We start from the raw sequence: 24,067 nt of genomic DNA on the forward strand, positions 1-24,067 counted from the left end.
GTGTATGTGGAGAAAATGCAACAATTAAATAAATGGATACAGCAGTACTATGTCATTCTGCTTCTGCTATAGTGTGGACCATAGTGGAGAGTGCAGGACCAGACCAGGGATCCAGAAATGTAAGTTTATTTGCATGTGTTTATTTTTAGTATTATTAATACTACTTTATGATAACATTCACACAATTATTGTAATATTCAAGTCGCCGCCTGGGTCGCATGTGTGTGGAGTTTGCATGTTTTCCCCCTGTCGTAGTGGGGTTTCTTCCGGGTACTCTGGTTTCCCCCCATGGTCTAAATTGGAGTTGCTAAATTAATCATAGGTGTGAATGGTGTGTGAGTGTGCCTTGCGATGGGCTGGCCCCCCATCCTGGGTTGTTCCTGCCTTGTGCCCATTGCTTCTGGGATAGGCTCCGGACCCCCGCGACCCAGTAAGATGGATGGAATTACAACGTGTAAAACACCAGTATCCAACAATTTTAGGTTCTATGAACTATCTATCACCTTTCTAACAGTGTAACATTTTGACAGTGCTTCAGCTTAGATGGGCTGATCCGGCTTCTGAACTGTTGGATGCGCAGTTCTTAAGTGTCTGTTAAGGTTGTTTGTGGATCCTGCTCGAAATGACAGATTCATCTTGCAAATTTTGCATTCCGCCTTTGAATTATAATAGCTATAAAAATGCATCAAAGTGCCACTTCGTTTCCAACTGTTACTCATCTTGCCTAGAATTCGCACACCACATTCCCTCTCTTTCTCTCCTCTTCCTCCTCTCTCTCCCACTGTGCCTGTACACCGTCAGCACGCGCACCCCCGCCCCTCCCTCCGTGTAACCTGATGGTATGAACCTTGTCTGATTCGTCACGTGATCGGTCGCACGGCTCGCACGCCATTAACACAAACTTCAGTCACAAGCAGAGCTGCATGGAACGCTGAGCCGCGGAGGCGTTTTGCTTTATAAAAATGTCTCTCAGTCCGGATCCGGATTTTTTGAGCGGCTCGTTCATAACTGACACATCATGTTGGAGTTAGACTCCACCGAGTCCGTTGATGAGGAAAAGATGCATTCGTGAGGCAAAGGATGGTTGTAAGTCAGCTCTCTTTATTTGTTCTACAGATCGATCCGGGAGCCACTCTCAGATGCACAAAAGTACACACCAAGGGAAGCTCAGCTCCCTGTTGTCTGTGTCTAGCTTTTATACCCCGTTTAGGGCGTCTACTGTTCTTGTTGGTATCTTTCCAGTTGACGTAACATACAACTATTGTTTTGACATTGCTGGCGTTAGTCCCCACACCCGTTCCCTTTTACCTTATCTTGTTATGTTGCAATTAAGCAGTGTCAGCGACCCCCTCCCTTGTTATGTCCCCGCAGGTCAAGCGTAAGCTTAATGTCACCACGACCCTGTCCATGTACCTTTTGCTTTTTTACTTGCACTACGAGGAGGGCTGGAGCCCCCCTTCTCTTCCTGCCTGCGTTCCAGTTTGTTCCCCTTTCTCAGTGTGACAAAGTTCCACGAGTGTCTGGCTGCAGCCTAGCCCCCCTTCAATCAATAGTCGGCGCTGAACGCTGCTGGAGGGGGGTATGTGTCCGAAACGGTTTGAAGGAAGGTCTTATTTTGAAATAAAGAGATATTATTTTCTAGTGGTGCTCTTTGGTATACAATTTTACGGTTAACATGTCTGATGAATGCTGTTTGTATTTTTTTTTTACCTGTAATTAAGACTTAATTTAGCACGCGCAGCTTTTCGGCGCTTCTTCCCGCCGGCGTCGCGCGGCGTCCGACATTTTCTGAGGTATTTCACATACTTGAATTCCTGCTTCGTTTTTATATTTTATGTATCGTACAGAATAATAGAGCGCAGGCTAAAATGCAGTTGGGTCCCCAGCGAGTCTCTCAGCTCGGCGTGTCTCACAACGCAGGGGGCAGCCGGAGCGCCGCAGACTCGGGCGGCTACATGAGTATATTGGGAATAAAATGTGTGTATTGGAGCGAGTTCTGTGTTACTGAGTGTGTGAGGTGTGACAGTGATAATGATGGACATGCTGGGCTTCGTCATGGGATTAATCGCTCTTCCTCTTGCCTACAGACTCCTGCCAGCTGACGCTGGACCCCAACACAGCAAACAGATACCTGTCTCTGTCAGAGGGGAACAGGAAGGTGACATGGGGGACAAAGCAGCCATATCTTGATCATCCAGAGAGATTTGACTGCTGGCCCCAAGTTCTGTGCAGAGAGAGTCTGACTGGTCGCTGTTACTGGGAGGCTGAGTGGAGTGGAGATGGAGCTTGGATAGCAGTGACTTATAAAGGAATCGGGAGGAAAGGATGGAGTGATGACTGTGCCCTTGGATTCAATGACAAGTCATGGATGCTGTTCTGCTGTCATTACGGTTACTCTGTCTGTCACAATAATAAACAAACTGTCATACCCATAAAGCCCTCAGACTCCCGCAGAGTAGGAGTGTATCTGGACCGGGCGGCTGGTACTCTGTCCTTCTACAGAGTCTCCTCTGATGGACTGACCCTCCTGTACAGCTTCACCTCCTCATTCACTGAACCCCTCTATCCAGGGTTTGGGGTTAATTATACAAACTCCCCCGTGTCGCTGTGCATGCTGGGATAGCTCACTGTGTGCTGGAGGAATCATTTTTACCGTATCAGAGTGTCACATGTCGCTGCTTCTCCGTGGCAAAAAGGTAAAATCTCTGCTTTTTAACCAGTATAACCATTTTTACTCTGAATTGTGACGTATGTTAGACAGAAATAAGTGACTGGGTTCAGCAAACAGAGCAAACATGCAAAATGACTGTTTTTCTGTCTGATTAAAGTGTCATGAAATGTAAGGCTGACGGTTGCGGGGGGCTTTTCCCCTCACCTTAAATGAACATTTTATATATTTCTGTCTATATATTGTATTTCCTACTATTACACTGACAATAGACGCTTCCTATTCTATCCTATTAATGTCCTGGTTCCGCTCGGCTGAATGCGTAAGTGAGGTAACTGAGTAACATAAATCGTATAATTAAACTAATACACTTTACTGTATTTTCACAAGCACGATTAGATTAAATCAGCATATATAATAACCATGTAAAACGAGGCGGGAAACATAACTGCGAAAGCAAAAAATACCCGTAGAGTTAAACACAAAAGTCATAAAACACATTAGTAACACACGGTTGATTAAATGATCAAAATACAACAAGCACCAATAAAAATTCCCAAACTAAACCTGTGAACAGCTATATCTGACCATCGACAAGCTAATTAGCAAACGGCGTTTCTCTGACCCCCATTAAAATACGGGAAAAGAATCATTAAAAGCCGGACTAAGTCCTGACTACCTAAGTAAATAATTACACAAGTAATTAAAAATAAGGCGTAGCAAATTTTTATTTTACAGAAAAAATACGGTTTAACTTCAGACGGCTGAACCTCACGTCCGCCACCTACTGCCGTCCTGAGGTAACTGCGGGTTTCCCGTCGGTCGCAGCACGTGAGACGCTGCAGTCCCTTAACATTTAACGGAAGTAAGGTGAGGCGTTTCTAATGACACTTGTGATGTTCGGTACGCAGACGACGATGCACACCGATTATTTTTGCGCCATTGGGGGGACTAATAAAGGATTAACCCATAAATAAGTTGTAAAGTGTGATTTAGGCAGTGCACCGTGGGTACACCGTGGCAAGTGTACCGCAGCTGAATTGTTTGAGTACGTGTTTCGTCACATTTAAGCATTAAGCTTTAGTGTGTTGCCCTAATGGCATGTAACATGCATAAAAATATATTAATTAATAACTGTTAGAAAGTTATTCTGAAAATTAAAAGGGTGTATATTGTCCTCCAAAGTCCACTGATGAAGTCACACTCCATAGGACATGGCTGTCTCATGTCTTTAGTTTCAGAGCTGTTAACATTATATGACATATTCTCATTCCAACAGCACACCTTACCCTTAGATAGGCATGGCCGTTAGTCTGTGGTAATACCAATTTACATTGTAAATCTGGGAACAACATATTTGGCTTGATGTGGCTTATCCCAGTTGATCTTCTGACAAGAATGGATAATATATTCTTTAATTCAAATCTCTTAATGTAGCATGGTAGAACACAAAGAGCTTACTAACAGCTACAAAGATCGGATAAGGGCTGCCGAGGAATGTGGAAAAGAAAAGGGGGGGGGAAGGTTTGTCAGACAAAGAAAAAGAATCTTTGAAAGTTAGGGCACACTAAGATCCCTGGTTAGACTATTCAATTTCCAAGATTATTCTGGTATAACATATATGCAGGGGTAGCTATACCTATTTATTTATTCAAATTTATACAAGTGTTTAAGTGTGAGGGGTAAAATAATTGACACTCTGTGAACATGGTTATAAGGGTGGCACACAAAACTAAGACTGTCTAAGGACACACACACAAACATGACCTGTATATTGAGACTGGCGATCATAAGCAACGTACTATACAGGGTATAGATAAACCAAACTTAAAAGAAACTTTCTGCACAATTCAAGGGCCCTTGGCAGCCAAACGCCCTCCCTATTGGGTCTGGGGCTCTTGTAGGCAGAGGATCAAAGAATGTAGGCCCTCTAAAATAGACAAACGAAAATACATTGTTGATAAGCGTTGCAAATTATTTTGGGCTAGGGGCCCCATGGGCCGCCTGCACCCCAAGGGCCCCTGGGCAGCGGCCCCGCTGGCCTGGTCCGTAATCCGTCCCTTCTGTATGTCCTTGTGCCAGTGATGCCTTCCCTGTATGCCCTTCTGCCTGTGATGCCTTCCCTGTATGTCCTTCTGCCTGTGATGCCTTCCCTGTATGTCCTTCTGCCTGTGATGCCTTCCCTGTATGTCCTTCTGCCTGTGATGCCTTCCCTGTATGCCCTTCTGCCTGTGATACCTTCCCTGTATGTCCTTCTGCCTGTGATACCTTCCCTGTATCTCCTTCTGCCTGTGATGCCTTCCCTGTATGCCCTTCTGCCTGTGATACTTTCCCTGTATGTCCTTCTGCCTGTGATGCCTTCCCTGTATGTCCTTCTGCCAGTGATCCCTTCCCTGTATGCCCTTCTGCATGTGATACCTTCCCTGTATCTCCTTCTGCCTGTGATACCTTCCCTGTATGTCCTTCTGCCCGTTATCCCTTCCCTGTATGCCCTTCTGCATGTGATACCTTCCCTGTATCTCCTTCTGCCTGTGATACCTTCCCTGTATGTCCTTCTGCCCGTTATGCCTTCCCTGTATGCCTTTCAGCCTGTGACGCCTTCCCTGTATGTCCTTCTGCCTGTGATGCCTTCCCTGTATGTCCTTCTGCCTGTGATACCTTCCCTGTATGCCCTTCTGCCTGTGATACCTTCCCTGTATGCCTTTCAGCCTGTGACGCCTTCCCTGTATGTCCTTCTGCCTGTGATGCCTTCCCTGTATGTCCTTCTGCCTGTGATACCTTCCCTGTATGCCCTTCTGCCTGTGATGCCTTCCCTGTATGCCCTTCTGCCTGTGATGCCTTCCCTCTATGCCCTTCTGCCTGTGATACCTTCCCTCTATGCCCTCCTGTTGTACCACTGTTCTCCTTGCCATCTGAAGCAGCTCCAGCACTTGCCTGTCATCACCTCCCTGCCCCCTGCTTTGTGTCTCAAATGTTAAGACTGGGACAATGTGAACTGGGACTTTGACTTTCCCTGCCAGCCCCAGGCAGTTGGGCTTCCTCCTAAGGTTCCTTCCTTCTAGGGAGTTTTTCCTTTGCTACTGTCACCATTGGCTTACTCACTGGGGGCTTTGGGTGTGGATGCTGTAAAGCACTTTCAGACAATGTAATGTTGTGAGAATGTGCTATACAAATAAATTGAATTGAAATGAAAATAGAAACAACAGAATCCAACCCTAGGAAAATAACAAAGGCAGGTAAAACAATACCAAGGGCACAAAGCAAACAAACAAAACAGAATGTAAATGACAAAACACAGGAACTAGAAAGACTGATACAAATGAAACACTACGAAACAATATCTACAAAATACCTAACCAGAGGTGGGGGCATTTGAACACACAACCACAGGGGTGAACAGCCACACACTCAGCACATTGAGCCATGCATCAGTCCAGAGAGCAATGGAAACACACTAAAGACAACAGGGAGGGCAAGATGGCCAACAATATCTGCTTGCCAAACGGGGAGGAGACATGAGAGGCTGCGACAGATGGGTGCAGAACCTGACTCTGCCTCCCATTCAATTCCATTTTATTTGTATAACATATTTTTCTGACATTTCTGTCATGGCGGGCATGACAAAGGGAAGGATGATCCACGTAGCGTCTCAAACAAATGTGTTTATTTAATGAAACAGAACATAAAGGGAGAATCAGAAAATAAAGGGACCATGAGGGGTCAAAATATAACAAGTAAAACAAGAACTAACTAAAACTAACCACAAAGTAAAACAACTGAAAACACTGAAAGCACTAAACACTAAAAATACAACAGAAAGGTAATGTGGGGACCGAACAAGGAAGAGAAGACTAACAACACAGGAACTAACATGCAAGTAACAATCACAGTGACCGACTGAACAAACAAGGCAAGGACAGGTACATATATACGGTTAGTCCCCAAGATGAGAACCTGTTCCATTCCGAGAGTGGGATGTGATTGCTATGGTATGTGGCCCTTCTGTCTCGGCACTTATCAGTCACTGGCAGGCGAACTGAGGACTGAAAAAAATCACATATCAGACTGGTCAGAATGAGCCTGACTGGAGCTGTTTATATGGTGAAGTTTTTTATTTTTCGTGTTTGACAATAAAAAGGCAAAGTATAATATCGGCAGATTTCGGGGTGAGGAATGACGTCATTTGAATTCACAAATCACGAATAACAAAATGCCACTGTGTTTACTAGTGTACCTCACCACACTGTTGAGATAAACTCAAAGGAATCCCGAATCATTACCGCCATTGAGTCCATGTCCATTTCTGTTTTGACCGCTGGCATGTTTGGTATGAAGGTGATTATTTCCTGCTGTGTGTAAATAAAAGTGAAAGTATTTTAAAACTGGAGTCTCCGTTTTGTCAAGAAACACGGATAAGATTCTGGAATAATATAAAGGCATTTTGTATTGCAAGGTAAGATTATATTTAAAAGATATAATTAATAACAAAATAAGCATGTATGACACACTTATATACAGTGGCTGCGCCGATGATGTAATGTTACAGGTACTATGGGGAAGCTGGATTATTACCTGGTACAGGTGTGATCGGGAGCTGAGAGGGAGCAGAAACGCGGTCTGTCCCCATGACTGGTTTGAAAAGCACTGCACTCAGCCACTGCACTCAGCCACTTTCAACGGATTTTGCATCTCTCTCAGATATATTCTTTGTGTTGGGATATTAATGAGTTCAGTGTCCAATAATTTGCAAAATGTGCTACAAAGAGCCATATTATGTTCATGGCCATAAGGAGTCATGTACTGTCACACTAACTAAAGACGATGATAAATTAAGACTTTAGAAGCAGGTCTGCAGTATTGCAGTTACTGGAGTTACTGTTGTATGTATGTTATATGTACACATAATATGGCAAACAGGACTGACTGTGATCCATGTGATTGTGTGTATTGGGCTTGATTTCTCCATCTGACTTTGACAGTTGGCTTATTTTGGGCTTATTTTCAGGGGTGAGGTTCCTTGTTTGTCTCGTGAGATTTGACAGAACTGGTGTCTGATCGGCAAATTTCTCAAACAAATTCCTGGGCAGGTACGGGTGTTCAAGCCTGTATTATAGCTACGTGCCCGACTATAAAATGTATAACTATCAGCTATGTAGGATAATTATATAAATAAATTCTAACTTGTAGCTCACGCAGATCCCTGTGAATTTTGGACAAAAAAAGTACGATTCAGGTAGGCCAATAAAAACAACGAACCTCAACCCCAAAGCCCAAAATATTATTTTGTGTTTTTTTCTCTCAGCAATTCAGTTAAAACAACATAGATTTGTTCAGCAGAGGTCTTTGTCTAATCTAAAAATAAAATTTATTGTAAGGCAGATTTTGATAACGTGTGGGCTTATGTGTGAGAGTGAAAGATCAAGACAGACAATACAGTAGAAATGGCAGGTCTCACACCTTTATTTTATACCTCTATTTAAATTAATAGAAGCAGCATTAAAAATACACTCACAGTGGATCTGAAGTGAAATAATGGCTTTGATGTTAAAGTATCAAATGTTAACTTTACTTCATGCAATCAACAAAATTCAGTGGGTGGGTGATTTTTAATTAGGTGATTGGAAAGGAGCAGTCAGGACCTCAGAAGGGAGGCACTTTAAATTCAGTCATTCAGGCTAAATGGCAGGACACCCCCCCCCCCCATCCCCCATGTACTTGTTGGCTACCTACTTGTAGTTGAATCTCTGACTCTCTGTTGTATGAAACTCCTGTAGCTCTTCCTTATTGTCATTTTTCGTGTCATGTTGAATGTTCATTACAGCAAGTCCAGTGCGTCGGCTGCCTGACAAACTTGCTTAACTTGTCGGTGCAGATTACTGGAATGATGTTACATCATTTATTATCGTGTGGGACATGAAATGTCGACCTACAGGCCAGATTTACTACTGAATTATAAACATGTCATGTGTTGGTGCCTCAGTGCAATTATCTCCATTATTTTAGTACTTGTTTCTTTGTCTGTGGTGCTGCTAACTTTAGCCAGTACATTGGCAGATTAAGAAATTATGGGCCCCTGGGCACAAACCTTTCGGGCCCCCCTACCCCTCACCATATACGTTATGCCACTTGTTCCCTTTGGGCTGTGCAGAGAACCAGAGGATTTTATCTGAAAATGATTGCTGACTGCCTTCACAAGCAGGGAACAGAGCTTCGGAGTCTCATGGTAATGAGCTGGGCCTTTAGACCCCAAAACCCACAGTTTCCATTAACCTGTGTGCTAGAACACTAACTACAAGCACTGCATATTTATTGGAGGATTTCATTCAAAACTGGATGCTGATGGTCGCCATGGGGGACAGGGTCGAGGCCCCCTTAGGTAATTGAAGGGGCCTTATGGCCCCAAAATCTAAAGGTGCATTTCCACTTCCATACAGGAACCACGCCATACCAACTCATTCTACATAGAGAAAATTAATACTGTGTGGTTCTTGCCCACTTTAATTTTCCACTGGCTCAGTAAAGGCATTGCCAGGTTTGGAGAGCAAAGTGACACTTGTCTGCTGTTCACACAGTGTCCATCATGATTTACTTTGTGCTAATTTACCCTCCTCTGTCTGTGGGAACTTTCACACCAGAGTTCTGCACCATGGTTCCTGGTTACAAGTTCCCAGGTTGTCTCTTCCAGGGACTTTTGGAGCTCTTGTCCTCTTTCACACCTCACAACAGGAACTAGAACCTTTATGCTAAATAAACATGGGAGACACAGAAATGTTGTAGGTTAAACTTCATAATTTTATACAAAACTACACCACCTCCCCAAAACAATGGAGAATAAACGTCTTGTTATTTGTTAGTTATTGGGGGATTGATCGCAATCAAAATGGGACACATTCTTTTATATGGCCACGTTATTTGACTAAATCTGGCTGACAGATTGATCTTCTGTTATCCAAAGAATGAAAAATGGCACCGGAGATATCTGACAAAAGTATGTTTATTAATGATCTACTTTCCAATGCAGAAATATGCACAAGCAAATAGGTTTTCTTTGATGGATTAAATGTAATTTAAGGTGCAAAAATAATTCCATCTGCTCAGTTTTTGCTCCAGTGCTTTTATCTCTTTTCCCCGCAATTCCACATAACTTCCAATTCAGTTCCAGAGCTTGTGGTCAAACAATCAGCAAGTTATTGCTATGAGCCCAACCCCAGTGTTCCAATGAAAAGTACCTACTGCAGAATATCCATCCATCCATCATCCATCCATCCATCCATCCATCCATCCATCTGTAACCGCTTTTCCTGTTCAGGGTCACGGATCTCCAGAACGAGACTTAAAAGGTTCCAGAACCGACTCCAAGGAATTACAGTCTGGTGGAGTTTCTGTGTTGTGAACATGACTAAAGTTTCTGGTTCCGGAAAAAAAGTCCTGGTTCCTAAAAAATAAACCATTCCTGTGGTGTGAAAGCGCCCTGTGAGAATTACTGTGTTATGTTAGCATCAAATGCTAGCAGAATTAACATCAGCTTGCATGGATTTCCATTATGAATCCATTGCATTCAGTTCTTCTATATTACTTTTCTAAGTAAGAGGTTGGAAATTAAGTTCCGAATTTTCAGGAATGCATATATACATTGCGATGTGCGATACTTCTAATAATGAAATATATATAGAATATACCCTTTATTCCTTCATATAATCCATGCATGTCACTGCAGATCACTGGTTCTTTCTTGTCTCTGTGCATTTCCACCAATCAGATACTGATGACGTAACCAGATAGGTTTGGTCAGTTTTTTGGCTGTGCTAGTAAGCAGGGCCAAGTCAGCAGGGATATAGGTCAGATACAGCTCACATACTTTACAATGGAAAACCGTCTCTTTGCTGGACATCTTCATCTAAAAATGGCCATGGACTGCCTTCATAAGACGGAGGACTTCACTCGGGGCCCCCCAAAGGCCCTGGGGCCCCTGTGCCCAGACCCAGTGGGCCAAACTGTAATTGACCCATGAACCAATTATAATGCAAAAAAATAACTAACCGATCGCTGACAATCTACAGTGTGACCTTTCTAGACTAACCAGTGCAAAGCAGTAATGTGGCCATGCAGGTTATATTAGCCTAAGTTATGTGATCATATGTCTAAGACAGGATTTACATTAAGTGTATTTCCACTGTATATTTAACAGCCGCGTAACGGTACACAGAACTTATGGTTCGGTACAAACCTCAGTTTTGGGTTCACAGTTTGGTGCAATTTCAGGGCAGCAATTTCATTTTCACAGAAGCCCCAGCAGGAGTCATCTGGTGTGGATCAGCACAAAAATGGAGGGAGCTGCTTCTGAAATGACCCCCCCTGTGGAGTGTAAAACAAAGACAACAGAGAGGTAAGACAGAACCTGTGTGTTTGAACTGCTTTACAGAGATAAATTAAAACATATTTCCAACATTTTTGAAAGAGGGAGTAATAGTTTTAACTTAATAAATTTCCTTGAGAGTCGTGATTCAGGTCTGTAGAGTAGATGATTCATGATTATCATTCATAAAATTTAGTTTCCTTTAAAAATATGCATTAATTTGTATTCCCTGGACATTGTCCTCTGCTGTTTATATTTTTACATAAAGGTTTCCAGTACAAGTCTGGTAGTCGCTCAGCAAAACTTATCATGGGGAACCCTGTGAAATTTATTGTGTGGAATCCCATTTGAGCTTAATTTTATGGTGTTCCCACTTACGGATACACTGTTGTCTTACAGAATCTAGGGCTGCATTTCCCAGCTGAAATGACAGTATTTTTCAAAAATACTTATTCTCAAAAATGTGGCATTGAGTATTTTAGTCTAATCAATTATAAATATCAGTGATCATAGGAGTAACAGCCGAATAAGACAGGAACACTGTCAGGGTCGTGTTGTGAAGAGCATTGTGATTTATGGTAAAACGACTGTTACAGCCCACTAGCATGCATGTCTCTTTGGGTCTATAGTCAGGCCATAATATAAAAGCAGAAAGGGATCCTAGCCAGGGCTGGATCAGTGTGGAACATGTTAATACGTGTAGATTAATAAAAAGACCTCGACATCTTCTCCTCCTTTTTCTTCCACAGTCAGCCAGTTCTTTTACATTAGAGACAACAAACAGATCATCCATCCTATCAGAAATGGTCACAAATAGTGAAGTAGAGCATAAACAAACCAACAAATATATAAACAAATAAATCAATAAATAGGAATGAAAAGCAACAAAAACCAAGTCTAGCAACTGAGATTGTAACAATAATACTAAACCTGCCACACTGCGGGGGGGAAAACATGGATCAGGGATTAAGGATGAGGAGCCGCAGGATCAGGAAACGAGGGATTTCCATCCATCCATCCATTTTCCAAACCGCTTATCCTACTGGGTCGCGGGGGGTCCGGAGCCTATCCCGGAATCAATGGGCATGAGGCAGGGAATAACCCAGGATGGGGGGCCAGCCCATCGCAGGGCACACTCACACATGCACACCTATGGGCAATTTAGCAAGTCCAATTAGCCGCAGCATGTTTTTGGACTGTGGGGGGAAACCGGAGTACCCGGAGGAAACCCCATGACGACATGGGGAGAACATGCAAACTCCACACACATGTGACCCAGGCAGAGATTCGAACCCGGGTCCCAGAGGTGTGAGGCAACAGTGCTAACCACTGCACCACCATGCCGCCCCCAACGAGGGATTTATTAGGGAATAATAAAAACTGCATTAACATATTATATGGATTATATTTATATAATGAGGATCTTTCCTCTCACTGTCCACAGTGTCCTGATGGAGAGAGCAGGCTCACCTGCACCCAGCTGTGTTTCCATGAAGAGTGACAGGTCAATGGTCCCACCAATCCTCTTCAGAGAGAAACCTTTTCCTACAGATCAAAGGTAAATATACATGTAAACAAACACAAGACACCCCCTGCAGACACCTTTCTGTCACACATCACTCCTATCACTCTTCCCCACCCACTCCTCCCTACCTGTATCCTCCTCTTCACTTTTTTATTGCACTCTCCATTACTTTGGGCAGTTCACCCCAAGTAACTAATCTCATCCACCTTCACTGCTCCTATTTCTGGCCACCGCTCCATTCCTCCACCCTCCCTCTCATTTACGCACATGTGCTCCATCTTGCTCCTACTGACTTTCATTCCCCTTCCCTCCAGTGCATCCCTCCACCTCTCCAGGCTCGTCTCAATCTGCTCCCTCCTCTCACTACAGATCACACTGTCATCTGTGAACATCATAGTCCATGGGGTCTCCTGTCTGATCGCAATCCTCAGCCTGTCCATCACTATTGCACACCATGCTCACATTAACAGTTCCTCTACATAACTAATTACTATCCTGTTAAGTCATCCGACCAAAAGGTGATATTTACATTGTTCTTATCCAGATCAGAATAAATGTGATATTTATGTGGTGCAAACTGAAACAGAAACGATGATAAAAGCATTTTGTTAATCACAAATGAACCCAAAAGCATGAGACACAAAACCTAAACTTCAATTAAACTGAATGAACTGAAATAAAATAAAAATGAGTAGAAACGAACATTTGTGGCTAGTCTTATACGCTGGATTTTATATATATATCAGCGTATATTGTTTTACCAGATGTCCCTCCTCTAAATAATTGATGGTCAGCGTTACATTAAGCTTGTCAAACTGACAAAATCACTTGTGCGCCCTACAATATTAAACCATGTTTCACACAGAGGATGTTTCTCAACCCATTCATCTGTGTTGGGAGCAAAATTTGTGGATTGTCAGGGGTCCCCAGGACTGGGCTGAGAAACACTGGTTTAGGTGAAATATGGACGTGCAGTGAGCTGGATGCAAACACTCACTGGCAACTGGGACAGACTTTTTGCTGCTGTTCACTGCCTTGAATGGTGGAGTTTCATGGCCGACACTGTGGATGTTTGGTCACTGTGCCTGGTAGCAACTGGAAAAGGGGAAAGTGACATTTGTGTGATTCAACTTATCTTAGTGAAAACAAACATTTTAACTGAGAAGATAAATGACCATCTTATATATAAAGTAACAAAATGCCTTTAACCTGCAGTCTGATAAAACAATGAGAGCTGGGCTGCTTATTGTGAACGGTTCAGATTTTTTTTTCCAAGCTAATGGCGTTAAAGAGGAGCTGATCATGCCAACTTTTTTCAATGTGACAGGTATGGAGTTAATTTTGTGCCAGAAGAATTCATCAAAATTTTTAAAACTACATGCAATTTTTTAAGTATCAGAATTTAAATATCCATCCTTCCTTTTTCTGAAACCACTTAATCCAAACTGGGGTCGTGGGGGTGGACCGGAGCCTATCCTAGGAACAATGGGTGCAGGCAGGAGCCCCCCCTGGGCAGTCGCCAACACAGCACAGGGTGCATTTAGACTCACTAATGAACCTGCCCTGCATGCTTTTGTACTGAGGGAGGAAACCGGAGCCCCCGCAAAAACCCATGCGAACACAGGGAGAGCATGAGACCTCCACACAGAAAGGACCCGGGACCGAATCCAGGACTGTCATGACCTGTTCGTCGGCTCCTCATGTGTGCCACGCCCCCTGCTTACCCACGTGTGTTTCCCGGATCGTACCCAGCTGTGTCCATTTACTTTCAATCAGTCCTGTGTATTTAAGTCCTGGTCTCCCCAGTTTTCCTTGTCTGTCATTGATGTTTGTACGCGTGAGCTGTTTCCCGGTCCCCGTCTTCCTTATTAAACTCTCGTTTGATCCCGTATTCTGCCTGCCTGCCTGCTTCCTGCTTGCCCGCACGATCGCCCGTGTACTTCGCAGAGATCGTGACAGAATGACAGACCAACGTAACAAAGCATCTTCCGTCGCTGAGGAGGACTTCATCAGCTACGTTGAACAGCTGCTCTTTTGGGTAGCCCGATCCGGCATCCGCGATGATGTCCCTGCCTGGAGCCTCATTAGTCGATGCAGGGACATCCTGGATGAGCTATCCCTTGAGGAGGACGCGCACACGACAACCTCCGCCTTGTGACCGAGCTCCGGAATGAGCGCTATGTCGCTCCTCGAGAGCCGGGACCCATACTATCACCGTCCGTGTTTGCGGACATAGCGCCGCCTCCCGCCACCGCCATGTGCCGGAGGAAGGAAAAGAGGAGACCCACGGTCGCCCCGACGATCGCCCAGGGGGTGTGCACCCTCGTCCCTGAGTGTCCTCTTCCACAGGAGGATCGGGAGGACTTCCCAATCATCCTGATGGTCCCCAGTGGTGCTCAGCTGCCTCCCTTTGCAGCTTCCCCCTTCCGGAGATCACACCGGTCCACTGAGCAGCTTAAGCAGCCGCCTCCGCTGCTAGCTGTGACCACCGGGCCTGAGGAGCTCCCTCCGATCCTGCCGTCCGCGGACCCCGCTCCCGTGCAGCCGCCGCCACCTTCGCTGCCCGCAGCCCCGGAGCCCGAGCCAACGCCTTAGGTGCCCGCGGCCCCGGAGCCCGAGCCGCCGCCTTCGCTGCCCGCGGCCCCGGAGCCCGAGCCGCCGCCTTCGCTGTCCGCGACCCTGGAGCCCGAGCCGCCTCCTGCAGCTCCCGCGCCCATGCTTGGGGCGCACTTCCCGTCTGCAGCTCCCGCGCCCATGCTTGGGGCGCACTTCCCACCTGCAGCAGCTCCCGAGGCGCCCCCTCCGCCTGCAGCAGCTCCCGAGGCGCCCCCTCCGCCTGCAGCAGCTCCCGAGGCGCCCCCTCCGCCTGCAGCAGCTCCCGAGGCGCCCCCTCCGCCTGCAGCAGCTCCCGAGGCGCCCCCTCCGCCTGCAGCAGCTCCCGAGGCGCCCCCTCCGCCTGCAGCAGCTCCTGAGGCGCCCCCTCCGCTTGCAACAGCTCCCGAGGCGCCCCCTCCTCCTGCAGCAGCTCCCGAGGCGCCCCCTCCGCCTGCAGCTCCAGTCCCTTCTGCCCTAGTCCCTGAGGAGGTCCCAGAAGACTCCATCTTAGCTCCTCCCTCTCCGGAGGTGGAGGAGCTTGAATGGGACCTCTCGGGGACCTTACTTGTGACTTCTTCATCCTCACCCCGGCGACATCGACCCCGACCAGGGGTCGGTATGTCTGTGTCCCGCAAGGGGAGGGGGCACAGACGCAGGTGGGAAGTGCCTGCCTGCTTCCTGCTTGCCCGCTTGCCCGCACGATCGCCCGCGTACTTCGCAGCGATCGTGACAAGGACCTTCCTGCTTCAAGGCAGCAGCGCTAAGCACTGCACCACTATGACACCCAGAATGTAAATATATATTTAAAATATCTCCTTCACTTTTTTGTTTAGCTTCTGGATTTTTTAAGGGGTGGGCAGTTCTTAGATGGCGGTGTACATCTTACACATCTATTGGTCAACTGTAATTTGGAGTGAGACCTCCTATAACCATCTGAGCACGCCCTCTCCATGACGTGGCGGAAAGGGCTGGAGCCAGTTTTCAGCTGGTAATGCTGTCATGGAATTGCAGCTTAAAGAGAACAAAGTGTCAGTGGATGAGACGAGGCCTTCAGCAGTGCTGAGGTGACATGCAGTGGTGTTCAAGGATGAACCAAGAAGCATGAAGGGGAAGAAGGTCAAGCTGCAGGTGAAGCCTGGCACCACACCATGCTTCATGAAGGCCAGCAAGGTCCCCTAGGCACTGAAACATAAAGTCAATGCAGAGAAACAGAGACTGGTTGGGATTGGGGTTATTGTACCGGTACCACATGGCCAGTGGACAACATCATTGGTGCTGGATTATATACAGTAAATAGATGGTCACCTTGCTTGTGAGGGGCCTTTAATGTGACTTTAAACCCTGCGCTAACTGAGGAATAGTACCTACTTCCTGTTATTGAGGAGCTGCTTTCTGGATTGGATGGTGGAAAGAAGTTACTGGTGGCTCTTACATTGTTCCAGAAAGACATGGATAAAATCTTGAGTGTGATTTCTACGGGTCTGCAAAGGTCCCAAGAATATGAGCCAGCTGAGGTCTATTCTTACTCTTCTAAACTACTGCGGGAAATTCATTCCACAGCTGGATAGACTGCTAAAGCCTGAGATGGGTTGGTGCCCCATCCTGGGTTGTTCCTCGCCTTGCATCCATGGTCTCTGGGATAGGAACACCCTGCGACACTGAATAGGATAAGCTTTTTCAGAAAATAGATGGATGGATGGATGAATAGACCGTTAAGGCCTCTGCATGAGCAACTGAAGGAGAGAAAATGGTGGTCGTGGTCAGATAAGTGTGAGGCTGCTACAAAACAGGCAAAAATGGTGCTAATGAGCTAAAGGGTGTTGGCACATTATGACCCATCTTTACCACTCCGACTCGCCTGCATTGACTCCCCTTATGAATTAGCAGCCATGCTGTCCTGCATCATCATGAGAAGAGGAACCAAGAGCTTTTGCTTCAAGAATGCTGAGAAATGCAGAAATGAAATATCCTCAAATTCAGAAAGAGACTCTGGCCAGTATTGGAATAAAAAAGTTCCACACTCACCCTTCTGGATGAAGGTTCACCTGATGGATCTGATGGACTGTCAACCCCTGAGAAAGTAGCGCTAGACGCTACTCCTGGGTGCCCAGTGTAGGTTCCCCACAGCCTGAATAAAGGCGGCCCCACCTTTATCAATACCCCTCCCCTACTGTCTGACTGACCTGCACTGGCCAGCTGGAAAACACGTAGCACGCAATATAAAGTTCAGGGTGGAGACTCTCAACGATCAGACTCTTATGAATATTATCCAATGGATAATGGATCCAATGGAATATTATCCAATGGACTGTCATGCCCGGCTCGTCCGCTCCTCGTGTGTGCCACGCCCCCTGCCTTCCCACGTGTATTTCCCTGATTGTACCCCGCTGTATCTGATTACTTTGATTAGTCTTGTCTGGTTTTAAGTCCTGGTCTTACCTGTTAGCGGTGTCCGTCATTGATGTCCGTCAGCGTGTGATGTATCCCGAGTCCTTGTGGTCCTAATAAATCCCCGTTTGCCCTAAGTCTGCCTGCTCGCTTGCCTCTCCGCTCATCACCTTACCCGTGCACCTCTACCGCCAACGTATCGCGTCTCAAGGACGACAACTACACAATTCACACTGCAGTTCTCTGAGAAGAGCCTGTAAGTCTGGCCTCATGCACCCCTGGGATTGGCCAGCATGTCCCTGGCAAAGCATCCGTTTGGATCTCGCAGGACCAGTCGAAGGGGCCAAACTACTGGTGGCTGTAGAGACACATTCAACGTGGCCAGAGGTTGCTGTTATATCCACAGTCACCTCTGAAGAGATTATACAGATGTTGAGGGGGATGTTTGATGCTTAATATAAATATAAAAACAAATTTTATATAATGCAACTAAAATCAGCTTAATTCTCAAAATGTGTAGAAAAATCGGAGAAATACAAATACTCAGCTTCTTATAACAAACCATTAAAAATGCACAGGCTATTTAATCGGTTTTTATTTCATTTATTTATCTTTAACTGAACAGGGGAAGGCAAATAAATTGTGCTGAATTACAAGGTAGCTGCTGCAGAGCGGATTAACTTCTCTGGGGGCCCGAGGCTGACATGGGTAGGGGGCCCGAATGTGGGTGATTCCAGCAATTTTTTGGAGGTGAAACTGAACAAGAGGGAATTTAAAACAATGGGTCGTCAATAATATGCTAATTAAAGTGTGGGATGCCAGCAGTAGGGGGGGGGGGGGGGAACAATGCACCGTGTCAAGATATTTTGCGATTGATAAATATGATGATGCACATTGAAGGTGTGTAACAGTGCACCGGGGCACACAGCCATTTATTAATGTTAACACAAGAGGGCGCAATAGGCATAGTTCTGTAGTTTGCTTTTAGATTTTATTGTTGCATTTTGCGTTGGAGTCTGCAGAATAAAAAAAGCACTGCAAGAAAAACAGAAATGTTTTGAAAACAACTTTTTTTGAAAATGTAAATGTCTAACAAGGAAAAACACTGTGAGATCTTAGTCTGTTTGCAGTATTAATTTGCCAGCAATTAATAGCCAGCAATTAATCTTACCGATTAAGGTGGGGGCAGGAGTACATTGGTAAGATTTAGGAGGGGGTGTCACGCCAAATTGAAGATACATTTTTTATAGATCTTACTATTTTATCCAAAACTGTTATGTAGATGGTTTGGAGTGGACAATTGATCTATGTGCTTTGTTGCTAAAAAAGTAAAATGAAAGTGGAGATCAGCTGGGGGACCCGTACATTGCGGGGCACAGGGTTGTCCCCGCCACAAAAACAAAACTTGAAATGTTTGAAATCATGATAATCACTTGATAAGAAGTGTCCTGTTAATGTTATTGAGTAACTGGGTACTGAGAGCTACACGCCAAACCGTCTCTCCTGGCTGCTACCTGCTGTCTCTCTGTGCTGCCACTAGATGTCACTGCTTCTCTTATACTGTCATAATCAAGCTGATGTCAGGAAGCCGCCCTAATGAAATAAGCTCAGAATATGGATGGCAGTTACATCTATTTAAATACAAATGTAGGTTATTATTCCCCCAAGCAGCAGCAGTGGTGGTCAGTGTCAGTGCAGGACCTTTGTCTTTCCATAAAATGCCTATTTTAGCGGCGGCACAGAGGGCAGCGCTGTGGCTTCACCCCCCCAGTGCAGGACGCTGAGCCCCCTGTCTGTCTGCAGCTGCATGCTCTCCCTCTATCACATGGGTTTCCTCCAGCCGTCCAAAAACACGTATTTAGGCTACTTTCTAAATTCCCCATGACATATGACAGTCTCTGTGTGCCTGTGCCCTGTGATGGACTAGAATCCCCCCCAGGGTGAACCCGTATCCTAGGCCTTCTGCTGTCTGAAATAGACCCCCCCACCCTGTCCAGCCCCAAAATGGGATAAATGGCTGGAGGATGGATGGATTAATGGATGTATATTTGTGTTTTATTCACAGGGACCAAATGAAAAGATGTAATTCACATCCACAAAAAGGAGACTTATCATCTATCTTCAAGGTGCATTTATTAGTGAAGTTTCTAAATCGACATACATATTCTACAGAAGTACAATAAGTAGTTCATCTTGTCAAAGGAAGGATATTTACAACTAATTCACCAGTGAAATTATAAAATGATATGCCAGGAGTGATAATAATTATACTGTAACTGTTCATTTCAGTTACTGGAGAGAAAAGCTCAAATGTTTCTGAAAGATGAGCTGATGAAATTCAAAAGGTACCTGGATCAGAATGACCCAGAATGCTCTGAGCCTCAGCTGGAGGAGGACAATGACCTGGACAGTGATGGTCAGATGCAGAAGACCTGTGGGAGAGAGGGAGCTCTGAAGATCACACTGTACATCCTGAAGACCATGGAGCAAAATGATCTCGCGGACATGCTGGAGAAGAGTAAGAGCTGTACCTCATTCAGTGTGTGTTTGATTTGCCTCAGAAACATAGTTTATGGAAAAATGTGTATTACATTTCAGTTTATAATGTAATGTAATATGATTTAATTTGTCATCTATGAGTTTAAAAAAGCATTTATCTCTCATTTAATTTCAGGGCATCTTCTGTGGCAATGTCAGCGTAGAATAAAATGTAACCTGAAGCAGAAATGTGAGTGTGTATTTGAAGGGAAAGCTAAGGAAGGACAGCCAACACTTCTCAAAGAGATTTACACAGAACTCTACATAACTGAAGGGGGAGCTGGAGGAGTCAATGATGAACATGAAGTGAGACAGATTGAAACAGCATCTAAGAAAAGGCTGACAGAAGATACTACAGTCAAGTGCAATGATATATTTAAACCCTTATATGGACGTGTGACACCTATCAGAACTGTACTCACTAAAGGGGTCGCAGGTATTGGGAAAAGTTGGTCTCTGTGCAGAAAGTTATTCTTGACTGGGCAGAAGGAGAAGCAAACCAGGACATCCACTTCATATTTGCTCTTCCTTTCCGGGACCTGAATTTGATTAAGGATGAATACAGTCTGATTGATCTGCTTCACCACTTTGTCCCAGAACTGAAATCGCTTAAATCCACTGAGCTGTGTAGGTACAAAGTTTTATTGATTTTTGATGGTCTGGATGAGTGTCGCCTTCCTCTAGATTTTCATAACAATGAGAGCTGGTTTGATGTTACAAAGAAAACGTCACTGGATGTGCTGTTGACTAACCTCATTAAGGGGAACCTGCTTCCATCCGCTCTCCTCTGGATAACCTCCCGGCTGGCAGCAGCCAATCAGATACCTCCTGAATGTTTCCACCAGGTGACAGAGATACGAGGGTTCAGTGATGCCCAGAAGGAGGAGTATTTCAGGAAGAGATTTAGTGATCAGAGCTTGGCCAGCAGGATTATCACACATGTGAAATCATCAAGGAGCCTCTTCATCATGTGTCACATACCTGTGTTCTGCTGGATTTCAGCCACTGTTCTTGAGAATATTTTTAGTGAGTCTGACAGTGGAGAAATTCCAAGGACTCTGACTGAAATGTACACACACTTCCTGATCTTTCAGGCGAGTTTAAAAAATGACAAATATATGAGAAACTATGAAACAAAGCTTAAGGAATACAGCAAGGAATTTCTTTTGAAACTTGGTAAACTGGCTTTTGACAACCTCGAGAAAGGCAATCTCATATTTTATAAGCAAGATCTGACAGAGAATGGCATTGATGTCACAGAGGCTTCAGTTTACTCTGGAATGTGCACAGAAGTCTTTAAAGAGGAGTATGGGTTGTACCAGGAGAAGGTGTACTGCTTTGTGCATCTGAGCATCCAGGAGTATCTCGCTGCTTTATATGTGTTTCTGTCAAGCTCATCAGCTGACCTACTGAAGACTGCAGTGGATGAAGCATTAAAGAGCAAGAATGGACACTTGGACCTCTACCTCCGCTTCCTCCTTGGCCTCTCAAAAGACTCCAGTAAGAGTCTGTTACAAAGGCTACTGGGCCAGACAAGAACCAGCTCATATAACAGTGAGAAAACAGCTCAATATATCAAGGAGAAAATACAGGAGAATGTATCTCCAGAAAGGGCCATCAACCTGTTCCACTGTCTGAATGAACTAAGTGACAATTCTCTAATAAAGGAAGTACAAAGATACCTGAGTTCAGGAAGCCTTTCAGCAGCAGACCTCTCACCTGCACAGTGGTCAGCTTTGGCCTTTGTGTTACTGATGTCAGATAAGGAGCTGGATGTGTTTGATCTGAAGAAATACATCAGATCACATGAAGGTCTTCAGAGACTGCTGCCTGTGATCAAGAAATCTAGGACAGCTCTGTAAGTGATCTTACATACGTCTGTTGCTGAAGAAGTACAGATGTTATTCATGAAACTGCTTTTATATCTTTTATATCAAAATAATTAGGGTATTTTGATATATATCACCCAGAATTTTTTTTATTTTGGTTACTACAGGATATGTATATTTTTTTTTACATTCTCGGTGTGGTTCAGTGGGTTTGGACTCTATGTCTGTGGTACTGTAGGAAGGTCACCGGTTTAAATACCTGGCCGGCAGAGTGATGCTTGTTTTGGGCCCTTGAACAAGGCCCTTACCCCCCAGCTTCAGGGGGCTGGATGCTGGCCAACCCTGCAGTCTGACCTGTATGTGTGTGTCAGAGAGAGCAAGATCAGAGAGGCGACAGCACTATTTTACCAGGGGGATGAATAAAGCATCACTATTTCATCCCTATATGACAGGATTGATAATTGTCTGATTAGTGTTTTGGAAATTTAACAGCTTCTCAGGTACAGCAACACAGAAAATAAGGATTTCAGTCATGGTGTCAGCAATTCAAAGTAGTTGGGGAAAGTGCCCGACGTTTCCACCCCAACTCCACACTACACTTTGAATTATGAGACAACACACTTTAAAGTGTTACTTGCCCAAGGGTACCCACACTCTCAGCAGAGTGTGCTACAAAGGGTGGTTCCACTTGGCTCCATTATTTATAGTCAGTGGGAGGCGCAAGAGAGGGAAGTGAGAATCTTATCTAAGTAGGCAGCTGTTAACCACATACTTAGGGTACAATAGCTAAAAGTATGTGGCTAGAAAATAACGAAATAACGTATATATGTATTTACACTCATTGCTGATCATACAGAAATGATGACAAGATGATGAATAACTGTTTCTTCAACCTAACAAAAGTCATATAAAAAATATAATTAAAATAACTTAAGCTCTTCTTGACATTGAACTCCCACATAAACATGTACACTTACACATATCCCGGGCAGGAACTGAACCCAAAACCCTAGAACCCCTGGGTCGGCTGTAGTGCTGATCACTGAGCCCCAGCGCTGCTCAGAGCTTTATAAAAATACTTATGCATATATTACAGAGTCTCAGGGTAACTCACCTTGTAAGGTCATTAAACAGCAGGTTCGTCTCGGCTGGGGCGTGTCAAGTAAAAACTTTGTGTTTCTGACTATAGGACAAGGAAACAGCAAAATCACTGATATGTCAGCTATATGCTGCATGCCTTATTGTACTAAAATGTCTATTTTGATATTTTATTTGATATACCTCTTTGTGTGATGTATGCATTTTAATCTTAACACGTTTCCTTTTCCAGGCTGGACAGCTGTAGACTCACAGAGACATGCTGTGAAGTGTTGGCTTTAGCTCTCAGATCAAACTTCTCTCAGCTGAGAAAGCTGGACCTGAGTGACAATGACCTGCAGGATTCAGGGGTGAAGCTGCTCTCTGCTGGACTGGGGGATTCACACTGTACACTGGAGATACTGAAGTCAGTATTGTTGTACAGTGTAATGTGTAATTACTGAAATCTTTATTGAATTCGTCACATTTACTTAAAAGTAATACTGTTTATTTATTGGAGAGATATTGTCTGTCTCTCTGCAGGCTGTCAGGCTGTAGAGTCACAGAAGAAGGCTGTTCTTCCTTGGCTTCAGCTCTGAGGTCAAACCCCTCACACCTGAGAGAGCTGGACCTGAGCTACAATCACCCAGGACACTCAGGAGTGAAGCTGCTCTCTGCTCTACTGGAGGATCCCAGCTGTAAACTGGAGAAACTGAAGTGAGTACAAAATGTGTGTCTGTCCTGCTATAGACTCGTGTATGTGGAGAAAATACAACAATTAAATAAATGGATACAGCAGTACTATGTCATTCTGCTTCTGCTATAGTGTGGACCACAGTGGAGAGTGCAGGACCAGACCAGGGGTCCAGAAATGTAAGTCTGTTTGCATTTGTTTATTTTCAATATCATTAATACTACTTTATGATAACATTCACACAATTATTGTAATGTGTGTGTGTGTTTTTCCTTTTTTATTTAAAAAAAGACTGGTTTAGGTTTTTGTAACTTCTGTATAAATACATTATATCTTCTTTGTGTTTGTGTGAGAGTGTAACAGGGTATAATATATTCTGGTACAGTTATGCATCCCC

The 24,067-nt window shown here is 44.6% G+C and overlaps 1 protein-coding gene and 1 long non-coding RNA gene across 2 annotated transcripts in view; one reads left to right on the forward strand and one right to left on the reverse strand.

The window, feature by feature from the left end:
- Nucleotides 1-24,067, forward strand: part of LOC125724024 (NACHT, LRR and PYD domains-containing protein 12-like) — a 593,671-nt gene that overhangs the window by 249,760 nt on the left and 319,844 nt on the right. The window contains exon 8 of the mRNA XM_049000874.1: nucleotides 12,469-12,582. Coding sequence (XP_048856831.1) covers nucleotides 12,469-12,582 — 114 coding nt within the window. The remainder of the gene's footprint in view (nucleotides 1-12,468; nucleotides 12,583-24,067) is intronic.
- The window catches only part of LOC125724087 (uncharacterized), a 198,776-nt gene that overhangs the window by 47,530 nt on the left and 127,179 nt on the right, over nucleotides 1-24,067 (reverse strand). The gene's annotated exons all lie outside the window — the stretch shown is intronic.

This window comes from Brienomyrus brachyistius, unplaced genomic scaffold (genome assembly GCF_023856365.1).
Source record: "Brienomyrus brachyistius isolate T26 unplaced genomic scaffold, BBRACH_0.4 scaffold54, whole genome shotgun sequence".
In the NCBI taxonomy this organism is placed as follows: Eukaryota; Metazoa; Chordata; class Actinopteri; order Osteoglossiformes; family Mormyridae; genus Brienomyrus; species Brienomyrus brachyistius.